The sequence below is a fragment of the Papio anubis genome, chromosome 17 (genome assembly GCF_008728515.1).
Source record: "Papio anubis isolate 15944 chromosome 17, Panubis1.0, whole genome shotgun sequence".
In the NCBI taxonomy this organism is placed as follows: domain Eukaryota; kingdom Metazoa; phylum Chordata; class Mammalia; order Primates; family Cercopithecidae; genus Papio; species Papio anubis.
In genome coordinates, this window is record NC_044992.1 from 37,315,648 (window position 1) to 37,329,716 (window position 14,069).

The following is a 14,069-nucleotide window of genomic DNA, read 5'->3' on the forward strand; positions in this document are numbered from 1 at the left end:
TGCAGTGAGCTGAGATCCGGCCACTGCACTCCAGTCTGGGTGACAGAGCGAGACTCCGTCTCAAAAAAAAAAAAAAAAAAAAAAAAAATGCTGATTACCTAATTTCCATAAGCCTATTTCTTTATCTGCAAAACAGGGATAATAATAGTACCTGTTTTGTAGTGTGAGGATTAAATGAGATGTGGAAGGCACAGGTTTAGGACTCAATAACTGTTATCTCTCTGTACCGTTTCCAGGCATCGTGCCAGGCTTTGCAGGATAAAAAGAAGTTAGAGACAGGGACTTTGGATCCAAGTCCTCCCTGACTCAAAACCCAGAGAGGCAGAGGATGCTTGCCACCTTTGACTAGTCCTATCTCCTCTAAAGGGTCTTTTTGATTTATTACCAAGAAGCCATCTTCTGACCACAAAGACAAGATTTCAATAATTCTCACCCGGTTCCTAGCTGAAGATGTCCGAAGAGACTTCTAGGCCAATGATTTTCAATGAGGAAGTTGAATTTGTATGCTTTGAAGAGAGGGGCTTGATTGGGTGGTGTGTTATGTTTAAGCGTGCATGGAAGAGCCATCCTACATGCAGCATGTGACGGTCCCCCAGGGACTGAGGACTTGTGTATGACTGGGAGTCTATGCAGCTTGGCTTTGTATCAATTCTTGCCATTACGGAGTCCAAATCTCTTCAGGCAGGAAGTCATTTCCTCCAAAAGATTTGAAGATGCCAAATATAAAATCAGTTGCCCCAGAAGAATCTTAAGCTAAGGTCACTATTCTTATTCCTGTGAGAAAGGTGACAGGTGGGCTGGGTGCGGTGGCTCACGCCTCTAATCCCAGCACTTTAGGAGGCTGAGGCGGGCGGATCACGAGGTCAAGAGATGGAGACCATCCTGACCAACATAGTGAAACCCTGCCTCTACTAAAAACACAAAACTTAGCTGGGCATGGTGGCACACACCTGTAGTCCCAGCTACTCGGGAGGCTGAGGCAGGAGAGTCGTTTGAATCCAGGAGGCAGAGGTTGCAGTGAGCCGAGATCACGCCAGTGCACTCCAGTCTGGTGACAGAGTGAGATGCCACCTCAACAACAACAAAAAGATGAAAGGTGTTTGATGGGTGAAAATAGAGCTGAACCTAACTTGTAACCACTCAGTTTTAACTGGAGGTTGTCACCAAGTAAGAGATGCCCATCGACCTTGTGCACAAAGCTGGTGCTAGTCTATGAACTGTTGATGAAGTCATACTATGAAAGAACATTTCTAATGGTGTACCATCCGTTCTCACACCATCAGCCATCCTGCTCCAGCATGTGAGCAGGGAAATGGTTTTCTGTCCTCTGTGAAGGAACACACAGAGAAAAATGCTCAAGGCATACATTCTACTCCCGTGGGCCCCATGCAGTTATCTATTGAAGGCCTCGGATGTGCCAGAGACAATTCATTTGTTGTCATTAGTTCCCCCTACTATCCTCAGAAGTGAGTATACCTTCATTTTACAGATGAGATTTACGTTCAAAACTGTTTAGAAGCTGCTCAAGGTCACATACCCACTAGGTGACAGATTTGAATCCAGAATTTTACTCCTCAACACAGAGTCCCCTTCTCACTATGCCAGAGATGCTGAGTTTCTTGGCCTGGGCTGCAACCCCACGCAGCCGGTTTTGAGCTCCCCAGGTGAATCTATGGGCTTCGTGGCTGAGAACCACTGCTCCACGTCAGCCTTCTTATAGGAATCAGGGGTTTTACTCCCCCTTGCATCACAGGTTCCTTCAGGGAAGTTAAAAAAAAAAAAAAAAGCGACGTCTTCTCTACAGCAAAATAAATGTGTTTATACACAAAAAAATTGCATACAATTTCAGATAATTATGGAATCTCTGAAGCTTCTGCATGGATCCCCCAAGGGGCATGAACTTGAATTAAGAGCCAAGTCTATAAATCCTTGACACCAATTATTTGGCTGCACATGGGAGTTGGCTGGGATCACTTTAAAAATTCAGATTTCCGGGCCCCATCCAAGAACTACTGATTGAGAATCTTTGGATTTATACTCCTAGATGTTTGCTGAATTATTTTTTATATATTAGAGAACGAGACAGTCTGTGGACTGGCTTTTGGGAACCACCCCTCTAAATGATGCTCATTCCAGGGATCAGAATTCATCTCAGCCGCTTTTACCTCTGTAACATTAGGTAAGCTACTTAACTCTCCTTTCAATTTTGTCTTCTGTAAATGGGGATAATAATTGTCCCTACCTCATAGAGCTAATATGGAATAAAATACTCCATCTAAGTGTTTAGCACAGTGTCTGGCACATAACTACCCAATAAATGTTAATTTATTACTAATTATATAGTATTGTCATTTTATTATCTAGGTAATAATCTATAAATGGTCTCTTTGCTACTGAGGTGAGAACAGAATACCATTGCTAGCCAACTGTTAATAAAAATACATGAAAGAAAGGAAAAAATTCAAAGTTTATTCAACATTAAGAATAACAGACAGATAAAGGTTTGGACTTAACAGCATAAATACCACCAATATCATGGTGTACAATTAAACTAACCTCATGTCAACTTGTACCTGTTTAACAGATGCAATCTTTGTGGTGTTGCCAAAAGGATAATGGATTATTGTTATGTTTGGTAAGGTGCTTAAAATTAAAGACTTTATGTCGACTTATTCACACACACACACACACACACGCGCGTGCACACACGCACACTTACACTTGGCCTCCTGCAAAATGTATTGACTTTAGTTGCTATATCCGATTCGGATAAGGCTTTGCTCATTTTTTAAATGACATTAATAATTGCAGAAAAAACCTGGAGGAGACCTTGGCCTTGCCAGTGGGAGTACCTAGAAGCAGGTGATCGCCACCTGGACGGCAGAACACTTAGTCTCAGACATCTGCAGGGTGCCGAGACCCCAGTGCTAAATCCAGATCTCCAACTGCCATCACACACAGGCAAGCAGGCCCGGTCCCCTGCCTTGGGATCGCTCTAATTAACTGTGATAAAGATTAAGTTTTCCTTAAAGGAAGATTAGGGTAAAATGAGATAAACTACTAGAAAAACCAAAGTATAGCTTTGCATTTCACAGAATGTCTATTGTTTTACCCTGGGACAGTGGGGAAGGTGCCACTGATAATTCTTCTTGCTTCTTCTGAAAACAGACCCTAGACCTTCGAATGTACATTTGGAATTACCGTGAGTTCCCCACCAAACCAGTGGGTTAGAAGGAACCTCTGGGTTATCTAGTACAGGTTCCCACCCACCCCACTGTGGAATCCCATCTGTATTCTCCTCAAACAAAGGGTCCTTCTGCTTCGAGGGATGGGTCCATGGAGGCCTGCAGTATTTGAAGACAAAAGGCCTATCACAGTCTTGCCAATAATGTGATAGTTGAGTGGTTCCAAGTGGCCACTTTCTGAAGAGAAAGAAGTAATGATTTACAGCCCTCCCCTCCACTAACTACCTCCTTAAGGCAGCACCAGCAGAAAGATAGGCTGGTCAATGTTTGCCTCTCTTTGCCAAGTCTAGTCAAAAGAAACAACAATGTGACCTCATCATGAGGTCCTAAGCTGCTCCATCCAAATCATCTCTAGATGATGTCAGTGTGATATGATTTGGATTCACTGTTAATGGCCAAATAATTAATCTCTGAAAGATGCTTAGGATGAAAAGGTGAAAAATGACAAAGGGACTCTCATAATAGCTGCAGTGTGCAGACATGTGTCTGACCCTGGTTGACCCAAATCACTCAGAGTCAAGCCATGAGCCCCCCGCTCCATGGAGCAGATCCGCCTTGTTTGCTAGTTAACTGCCCTGGATGGAGAGGCAGCCAGTCCAGAGGGAGTGTTCGTGTGTGTGTATCGTGACAATGACTTACATATAAGGCACCTGTACAGACTCCAAACTGTTTAAATGTTTAAGACGAGGTAGGTTTCTGAAACCTCTCCTGGCACACAAGAGAATACATTTGATTAGAATCTTTTTATTTTTTTCTGCAGAAAACATTTCAGATGCTCATTTGAGATAAACATCTAATTCCAAGAAAGACCAGTGCTCAAATATAGTTTTTTCAGCTACCATTTGATATGGCCATAAATTTGGATGGTTCATGTTGCAATCCTTCCACAATTCTCCACTTAAAGACATCATGTTTCTTTGTTTTTAATGACTATTGCCATTTAACAATTCTACAATTCGCCTCTTTGCCTGTAAAAAGGCCAACTCTACGTCCACTTGTGTCTCATATTGATATCTTTTATTTAGCTCTGCTTAAGATTGCAAAGGTTTTTGATTTTATTATTCACCTGAACAATGTATTGCAACTCCAACTGTACTGCAATTCTGCTACACCCCCACCTCTTGCTGTTATCTATAGCTTGTGGCAAAATGAACACCTAGTGGAAATATCCTACTGGTTGGGTTTCCCAAGTCTACGACACTATGAGAGAAGCATTGCTGATGGACTGACAGGAAGACCACCAGATCATTAAAGAATTAGATATTCTGAAGGCAGGAAACTAGAAAATCCCATTGATGAAAGGATATTTTAATCTAGCATAAAATGTTTCTTTGTCGTAACAGCAGAATTTCTTGACATTTTACAACTTAATGAAACAAAAGAACAATCGTCTTTAAAGTCAAACATCTATCAAATTATAAACCAAACACATAGCACCAATATCGATCTCATAAAACGTGCGGGCCCGCAGGGTAGAACAGAACTGTCTGGGGCACTGGTAGCAACGTGCCATTCCAGGAACTCAGAATTTCGAAGTGAACATTTTTGTGGCAGATGCTTTTCCTAAAAAACACTGTATCATCCAATAAATATTTGACTAAAATCCATTTTGTGCTTTTGGGTGACGTTAACTGACTTCTTTCTGAGGCCTAATAAGAAACAAGAAAGCTCCTTGTGTATTTTAGAGCAGGATTCGTCATCACAAGCCTCGATACTGTCATACAGTTTTAATGTAAATCAGAAAACGTGCTGATGTGTCAGTGATAGGGCTTAAAATATTAAAGATTTCAAAAACCTCCAAGCGCTTCTTCTCTGTACAACATTGGTGAATATATATCTTTGCTATATAATTTTAAAACATGGAATAGTTTTCCTCTCCTCTTTTCTATATATAATATATGTCTTCCAAAATACATTGTCAGTATTTATATCTGAAAAATACTGTACAAAAAAGAACTTCCTATAATTACTCTGTATAAACATTAAACGATTTAATAATCTCTCCTTTTGGTCTATAGTAAACATTTAAATTGATTGGATTAACCACAGTTTGTGACAACACCATCCCCTTCTGAGATACACCAGTGTCTTTTACATTCATTTTTCAGAAGTCCACTTTATAAGAGCACATACGTTCAAAAGCAAACAGAGAATAAGAAACATAAGCTTCAGAATCATTAATTTATGAGGCATTCAAAAAGGACACCACTGGGAAAAAGGGCCTTAGAAAACATCAACTTATTAACTTAATCAACTGATTTTCTTTTTAAAAACAGCAAAGTATAATTCACAAAAATATATATATTACCAAAAAATGGGAAAACTGAATCTTAAGTAACTGTTTTGAATATCAAGAGGGATATGGAAAAAGTTAACTAGAAAATCGGGGGGCGAGGCAGCGTGTCAGGGAAGGGAAACAACAAAACCGAACACATCAATGTCAAAGGCTAATCCAAGACGCAGTTTTTGGCTCGTGTACTGATAAATTAACCCCTCATCCTTAGACCTCCCATTTCCCTCTGCTTCCTTGTCCTAGGGAATAGTCTGGCCATGCTCAAATGCATTACTTTACTTTTTGTGTTTTAAAAGACAGTGAAATTCTTAGGTAGGGAAAATATCCTACGTCCACTAGTAATACTCAGGCAGCATGCTCTAGCGTACAATAGGATTATTGCTTTAGGTACAGACAGTGCAAAAACACACTCTGTGTTCTATTAATAGTACTCTTACTTATCTGGGGTTGGTAGAATGAAAAGGAAACTTAGTAGATAGCGGGAAGTAAATATGGGATCTAATAAATCTAAACAGCACTTTCATTTGAAGACGATTATCACCAAAACTGAAAGTCAGAGAAAAGCAACCTGTGAAGGACTAGAGCTGCGGTGTAGTGCTAAGTTATTGTGTGCACCTCATTAGCATGGTAACTTATGGACTAAACAGAAACAAGAGCTTGTACTCTTAAAAAAACTGAGATCCACTATTTTACCAGGGCCCTTTTTAGTGAATCCAAGCAGAGAGTCCTGGAAGAGTAGGTAAGCTCGAACATGAAGCAACGCTGAACAGGCAGGAGTGAAGGAGGGAGGGGATGGGAGACCCGCGAGAGGGCTCCTCAGTCTAGTAAAAACATGGCACCTTTCTTTGTTGGAACTAAAAGACGATGAGAGGGCTATCTTAAAATGGCAAGAGCAAAGGAACACGCACACGCACATACCGCTGACCACACGCATAAGCACAAGCACATATACACGCACACACACACAGATGCACACCAAAATGGGAGCCAGTTGTGTTTATGCCTCTGGTAAAGTGCTGATGTCAGAAAGGTTGGTTTGGGTGTGGTGCTATCAGACAGGAAACAAACCGTCCATCTATTCCAAAGCCAGCCTGCAAAAATGCCATCCTACAGGGGCCCGTGCCTGGCCTCATACTTGGCAAGTATGTTCTTGCATTTGCCCAGCTCCTTCCTCAAGTCAGCCACCTCCTGGCGGAGGGCCGAGTTCTCCTTCTCCAGGAACGAGGCCCGGATGGCGATCTGGTTCTCCTTCAGCCTCCGGGCGTCGCGGGAGCGCTTGGCTGCCATGTTGTTCTTTCTGCGCCTTGCCCAGTACTTGTCATCCTGCTCATTAGTTACAGAAGGGAAAAAAAAACAAGATATTAGATTTCAGCAAAGTCCAGTGCCAGCCAGGGCACGGGCAGGCTCCAGGACTGTGCAGAGGCGCCAACCCGGGTTTCTTAGCTTGTGTCTCCTTCCTTGACAGTTTCTGCATGTCTGAGAGCGTGGCCCACGAGCCACACTTCCTTCCTGGAGCAAGGACCCACTAATCTGTCCCAACAGGCTCCTACTCTTTGCCCAGCAGAGGTGTGCTCAATGAAGCAGAGATTAGAGGCTGAATGGAAAGCAGGTGGCTCACCTCACCCTTAAATGACCTTCCAACTTTCTTTACTCTCCCTGCTTAACATTTTATTTTAAGAACCCTTTTCCTCCATGAGCACTCATATGCTTTTTTGGGTATGAGTTGGCGCAAAAATTTTAGAAGGCAATTTGGCAATATCTATCAACTATTTAAACGCATATACTATTGATCTAGCAACTCCACCTCCAGGATTTTGTCCTGTAGCAATCTTCATACATGTGCATATACACACAAGCATACACTGTTCACTGCAGCATTATGTGCAGTAGAAAAAATGAGGAAAAACTACGCCTAGGAGATTTAATAACCATGTTATGATAGAGTCATACAAAGGAATACTTGGCAGCTGTTACAAACAATGACCCACCTGCACCAGAAAGATGTTCATGATATGCCACTGTGTGACTATGTGGGTGGAAACAATGACAGTTTACACACAAATATGTATGGTCTCATCCCAGTCTGATTAAAAATCATATAACATATCCATAGAAAGAGGCGCAGAACGATTTATACTAATCTATAAAAGCAGGGCCTCTAGAAGGGGGATTGGCAGAAGCAAAGGAAAGAGGTAAGACTTTCTACCTTTTATATTATTCTGAACCATTACAGTATCATATAATGGATACATACACTTTGGTAATTAAAAATAGAAATGAAAAAAAAGCCTTCAACCTGCCACTAATCAATGTACTCATATTGGCGGCCAGAATTTACATAATTTACTCTAATTTCCTGTTTAACTGTTCTCCGGGCCCTAATTAGCCTGAGTAATATTTTACTGTGGTCAGTGAAAAAACAATCCCTCCTTCCCTGCCCTCCACCCCCGCTGCTGCCTCCCTGACAGAAAGGAAAACTTCTTAAGAAGACTCAGAAACAGGGATCTTCTTTTAGATCATCCCAATTCATTGATGGTGCCACCCGGTGAATTTTACAACTCCCCTTTTTCAACAATTTGCAACAGCAAATCCCTCAGTCCTAGCAATTCTACTACCTGCAGTTACATGACACCCAGAATAAGTGGATCAGGCCAGTGTTTGCCCCCTCAGAATTCCAAGGGGCAGCTGGCATTGGGGGAGGTCACATGGGTTGGGGCCAAGGCTGCAAGGAAAGTCTAAGGTCAGCGGTCCACCCCCAAAACTGCCCATTACCCTCAACAGGCATTTGCCCTGCACAAATACAGAAAATGTGGGATAGGAACTGTGTAGATACCTCCTATCTGCCATCCACAAACCAGTACTATCATCTTAAACAAAGCACCCCCAGCTTTTTATACACTTCATAACTATATGTAACAGGGTAAAAAAAAAAAACAATTTTCATAATAGATGATACCAGAATTCTTCTGGGTAGAGGGAGGCGGCTGCTCTTTGAAGAATACCTGGGTAAGCAAGCTAGGGCAGGTGTGCAACGGCTGTTGGCCATATTTGTTGTCTGTGCTTCTGAAAGTGAGCAGGGGAGCTGGAGGCAGGGGAGAGGCTGGGAGGGGCCAGGAGAGTCCATGACATCATGGTGGTGAGGGGGCCCAAAGGCATATTAACAATAGTAGTAAAGCCTCCAGTTCTGACGGAAGTTATTTGTGTTTTGATGGAAGCCTGGGTTCTACTCCCTTCACAGTATCAGTAAATCTATACCCAACAATGTGCCCGGGAGTGTGGTTTCCAAGAACATTCAAAAGAGGACTTGATTTAGGATGTATCAGAGTCTGCACACAGGGGAACAGCAGCCCAGGAAGTGAAGGAGTACATAAGAACGAGCCCCTGGAACACTGTAGAAACTGCATGTATGTGATAGGGGAGGAATGAGGAGGTCACACCATAGGCCACAGGCTTGGTGTGGTCTAAGACAATTCCGACCAGGTCTTAAAGCCCAGGGAGTCACCAGCTGACTTCAGGGTAACAACCAACTTCTCTCTAACTTATTAGTGCTCTTCTTACTTCTAAAGTGCTTTCGTTTCCCAGCCTCACCTGTCCACACATGCAGATGAGCCAGCCAAGGTGCGGAATGCAAAACAAACCTTTCAGGTGGGAGGGAGGCGAGCTGGGAACCGGGTCAAGAAGAGGATACAGAAGGCAGGAATGACAAAAGGAGTGTCCTGGACTAGAAAAACCAGCTCGCCTCCCTTTGTTATCGCAGAATGGTTGTGGGCAGGGGGAAGAGGGATTTTGAGCAGGGCTGATAAACTAAACTTGGCACTCCATCCCCTGCCCCCTTTCCCTCTGTCTCCCAGGTGCTGATGCCATCTGGCTACTCAGTTACCTCCATGCAACAAGGGACCCACTTAGCCCTGCTGCAGCCAACAGGTCAACACTCCCTGTTTCTCACCAGTCTAGAAGTTCCATGAAAGCAGGAACAGTATCAGTATTGGCTCACCTCAGTATTCCCAGCCCCTGATACCGGGTTAGAGGGTTGGCACACACTAGCATTTGGAAAATATTCATCGAGTGAATGAATGGACCCTTAAAAGCATCAAGAAATCCAGGTGATTAAATGGATTTTCAGCTAGGTACCCCAGCATGTCAACCTCAATTCTCCCTTCATTCTCCAGGGCATGCCTGCTAACCCTAAGGACTGGCTCAAGAGAAGAAGTTCAGGCAGCTGCAGGGTAGATCATTTTTGGTGGGGGCTGTTTCATTCAATTGGTTTCCTTGCCCAATGCTGGGGGCCAGAAACACCTTCTCCCCCACCCACCCTTAGCTCAGACCTTTCGCCAGAAGGAGAAACATGCTACAGCTCTGCTTCCTGCTTTATATTAGCTCATGGTCTTTAGCTTGAGACTTCATCCACAACTAAAAAATATCCAAGGACACCGGGCAAGACAATGTGCCAGCCCATTCCCCCGCTGCTATGTGAAAAGGTCAGGCCTGACCATGACAGCAGCAATATGTGTAATTCCAGCACAGATAGTTTTTGCCTGGCCTCCTGTTGCCAAGGTTACCTGGGTTATTAACTAATCTTGCTCTTTGGTGAATGTGGAGACCTTGTGAAGGTCTAGCTAGAAGTTCTATCTATCACTCATAGCAGCATCCTTTCAAACTACCCTCCATTCAAGAGGAAATCCGTGTTGAACAGGATCCCTGGCTTTAGTTTAAGATATGAGGCTTTAAAATACACAAAAAATTGGATCACTAAGAAGCCAAGACTAGGAAAGGCATCTCATTGAAATAAGGTACCTAACTGCCCAAGACCTGAGCCCATGGTGCCCCTTTCTTACCCCATCTCGGTCTAACCATCAATGTCCTGACTACTTTAGATTTTCTGGTGTTTTTACCATGTGATTTCCTTTTTTGATTCTCAGGGTGACAGCCACTGATTTGTCACCCACGGGCCCCTGTTATAGCCCTTGTCAGGGCCAACATGCTGCTGTGATCTTTTGTGAAGCTACATAACCTGGGAGCCAGGCTAAGCCTTCCTTTAACAGGTAGTGATCTGCTGACCTCAGCTTTCCATTTTCTGTATTTTCTCAACTGCAAGGTGATAACTTTAGACAAATGAATCTCTAAGGTCCCCTTCAGCCCTGACGTTTTCCTATTCTGCATCAATTAAGGTAATCTCAGGAATGTGGATGACAGCAGTGATTTAAATTGGCCAGGTACTTCTGCTTCCAGCATTTTTTCTAGATATGTAAAGCAGGAACAACTGGTCTAAGCCAGTTCAGATGATGTCTCAAATTCCTATTTCCCAGCCTAGGAGTGTCTCTACACAGGAACCCTAGTTAGGTTTGAGAGATGGGGGGCAGACAGTAAAAAAGGGCTAATTATGTCTGGTTCCAAGGCCTTGACTATGTAATACTCATATCTCTAGTACCCATATGATTGGAAAGAAGCATGAAAGTTCTAAGCAATGGTTAATAAGAAATGGTTCTTTTTTGGCATTAGCAGACATGGCATAATTTTGGAAAGAATTTTCATCCTAAGGTATCATTAAGTGTGTCTGGTTAATTTTCTTTTAAGCTGTATTTGACTTCCAAGGTAAATCTATTTCCCTTTACAAATAATGTGTCCCTTCAACACTTCAGAGAAAACCTACTCAGAATTAACCTAGCAGTGAGATATTCAAGTGATCATTACTTAAGATACAAAGTGAACAGTACATATAAATGGTGTCAGGGAATTACCAGTTTCCCTCACAAAATCCGACCCTGGTCATCCAAGGTTGGCAATATGGAGGAAGGACCTGTCTCTGGCTGTTATTCCCCGCAGCCTACAGGGAAATGGCAGCACCAAATTATCACAAATTCCCTAAAAGGAAGGTAACCCTTCGAGGGCGATGAGGTTCAGATGCCCTTCTCAAATGATTTCCTTTCTCTTTCCAACCTTGAAAGATTTGGGGTTTGATTGTATTAGACTTTTATGGGTTTGCATGCAGACAAGAGCACATTTGCTTCCTTTGTGGGCTTAAAATCACTCCATTGTGGACTTTAAATCCATTTTACCACTTCTCCTTGTTTCTGTTCAGCATCAAGACATAAAAGTGTATTTCAAAAAATACCCAGACAGGAAACAACTTGCCTAGAAGTCACATGCCAAGAAACAGGAAGAGAAATCAGAAATCCTTCATGCACTAGCTTCTGGGATCTTCCTGGGGTCACCCTTTTAATTTGTCTGCAGATACCACTCTCCATTTGCCCAAAGACTGATTACCAGTTCCAATTTACCTTCAGGTCATCAGGGATGAAGACTTTGCGAGCTTTCTTGATCATGGGCTGCGGCTTCAGTTCTTCCTCAGAGAACTTGCGTTTGCGAGGGTCAAACATTTCCTGGCCAGGGATGCTGGAGAGGGCAAGATCTGCTGGGTCTGGTTCATAACCCACTGGGACCTGGATGGTGTCAGGATCAATGGGACTCGGTGTATTGCGGTTTGCTGGCAACAGCTGACCTGGAACAACACAGGAGTTTTAATTCATGAACACCCTGGAGAGTCCCAGTAGGCAGCTACTTAATGATGGTCTGAGATGAGTGGTAAGAGTCTTCAGCTCACTTATATATGGTCCTAACATGATTTATCTTACTCATCCTCACTGCATTTCTGAGAACACAGCAGGTTGAGTATGACTTGACTCACGTCACATCAGGCAAAACAGAAACCCACATACACATGTTCAAAAACTAGAGAGGGAGAAGCCCAATTTAAAGATACACGTTCATTCTTTCCTATCACACATTTGCCAGGCACTCTGCAAGATGCAATGAACAGAACTACGGATTTTTCACCTTAAGGGTGTTTTCCAGGTGAGTTAGGGAGACAGATCAATAACTAGTCAGTTAGCGGAGAGTGTAGATGTTGGGATGGAAGTAAATCTCATGTGCTTCCACAGTGTGAGGAAATGGTACGAAACACAAAGGAGGTTAGGCAGCATTTCCTAGAGATGACACTTGGTACAGCTGCATCTTGAGACAAAGAGTAATTAGTCAAAAAAAAAAAAAAAAAAAAAAAAGGGTTTTCTAGGCTCCAAGACAAGACAGAGGTTTGCATTTTTGCAGAACCACATAAAGTCTTGGGTAGCTGTCACATTGAATCAGAAGAAACCATGGAGTAGGGAGAGGTGCGAGCACAAGAGACGTGGCCAAGAAGGTGGGCAGTGGGGATATAATTTTTAAAAATCCAAATGTCACCGAGGGATGCTGAGCAATGAAGTGACAAACAGCTGATGTTTGGAAGGAACACTCAGGCAGCATGATGAACGGATTGCATGGGGCACGGCTGCGGATTGATCAGATACAAGGCTGTTGTGATAAACAGTGCACATATTGACAGTAGCAATGGAGATAGTGAGAAGGGGATTAGTTCAAGAAATATTTAACAAATTAGAAAGAACATAATAGAGACAATCTAACTTCCACTTGAGGGTCCTATAGGCAAGACCACTGAAATGCACGAACATCCACAGAACAATGGATTTCTTGTGTTTCTCAATGTGTGTTACTGGTGAAAGTGAACTTCATACCAGACCCAAATGTGTATGCTGGGAGCTCTGAATTTTAACTTCTAGTTTTCATCTGAATTTTACAATCGCTCCTCTCGCACCCCATGAATAAATGAGAGGATGTAGTTCAGCTGTGTTTGGCGCATCTCCTCCTCTTCCTCACTGCCAATGGTAGGTCAATGTGTGAAGTATTCTTTAGGTTTCATTAAAACCTACCCCAGGTTGAAGCATGAAGCCACTGGCTTGCATTCTAGCAAAACTGTAAAACTGTGCTCATCTGCCTTCTGGAAAGGCCTGGTGGGGAGTTTGCAAAATGAATGCTCTGGGTGACCTTCTAGGTCCCCACTCTGCTTTGCGCTCTCTTTGTATCCTGCTTGCCAAAGAGGAAGAGATGGGCCCTGAGGCACTGGCAGAGGATGGAGATTTCTCATTAGCCAATCTGTCACTCAGCTCCAGCTTCTAGAGACTGCTGAGTTCTGTACTGGATGGTGTCAAGCTAGATTTGATCTTGTGCCTCTTGAGATTACCTCAGAAAATGAACCACATGTGATTCAAATGGGGATTGTATTTTCCCTTTAGAAACTCTTTGAACTTAATAACAAAGCTACCCAGTGCCATCACTGCAACGTCCCCACCTCCCCATACTTACACAGGCATATGCACCCATCTCCTATCATCATGAAACACCTCTTAATACTTCCCAAATCTAATTGCTCCAAGATCCTCCTTAGTACTCCAATATTGTTTATTATGCTGTATCAAAATGTTCTCCTTTATTGCTTTATAAATGTTCTTAAGCTGTACACACACACACACACACACACACACACACACACACACAACCTCCTCTACCATACCACATGGTCTTTTACATTTTATTCATGTATCCCCACCTGACTCCTCACCATGACGCATACTTCAGAGTTCAGCTTCTACAAAGAGTACTCCTCATTTAATGGTGGCCTCTGAGATGCTGGACTCTGA

At 43.0% G+C, this 14,069-nt stretch overlaps 1 protein-coding gene across 3 annotated transcripts in view; it reads right to left on the reverse strand.

The window, feature by feature from the left end:
* Positions 1 to 2,448: 2,448 nt before the first annotated feature.
* HLF (HLF transcription factor, PAR bZIP family member) overlaps positions 2,449 to 14,069 on the reverse strand; it is a 59,864-nt gene continuing 48,243 nt past the window's right edge. For 2 of the 3 annotated variants that reach the window (XM_003912776.4, XM_021929069.2), the window contains exons 3-4: positions 11,817 to 12,037; positions 2,449 to 6,861 (exon numbers count right to left, since the gene is read on the reverse strand). In XM_003912776.4, the coding sequence (XP_003912825.1) occupies positions 6,646 to 6,861; positions 11,817 to 12,037 (437 nt within the window). In that variant the 3' untranslated portion in view covers positions 2,449 to 6,645. Of the gene's footprint in view, positions 6,865 to 11,816; positions 12,038 to 14,069 lie in introns of all 3 variants that reach the window. The other variant, XM_009190299.3, reaches the window with a different exon arrangement.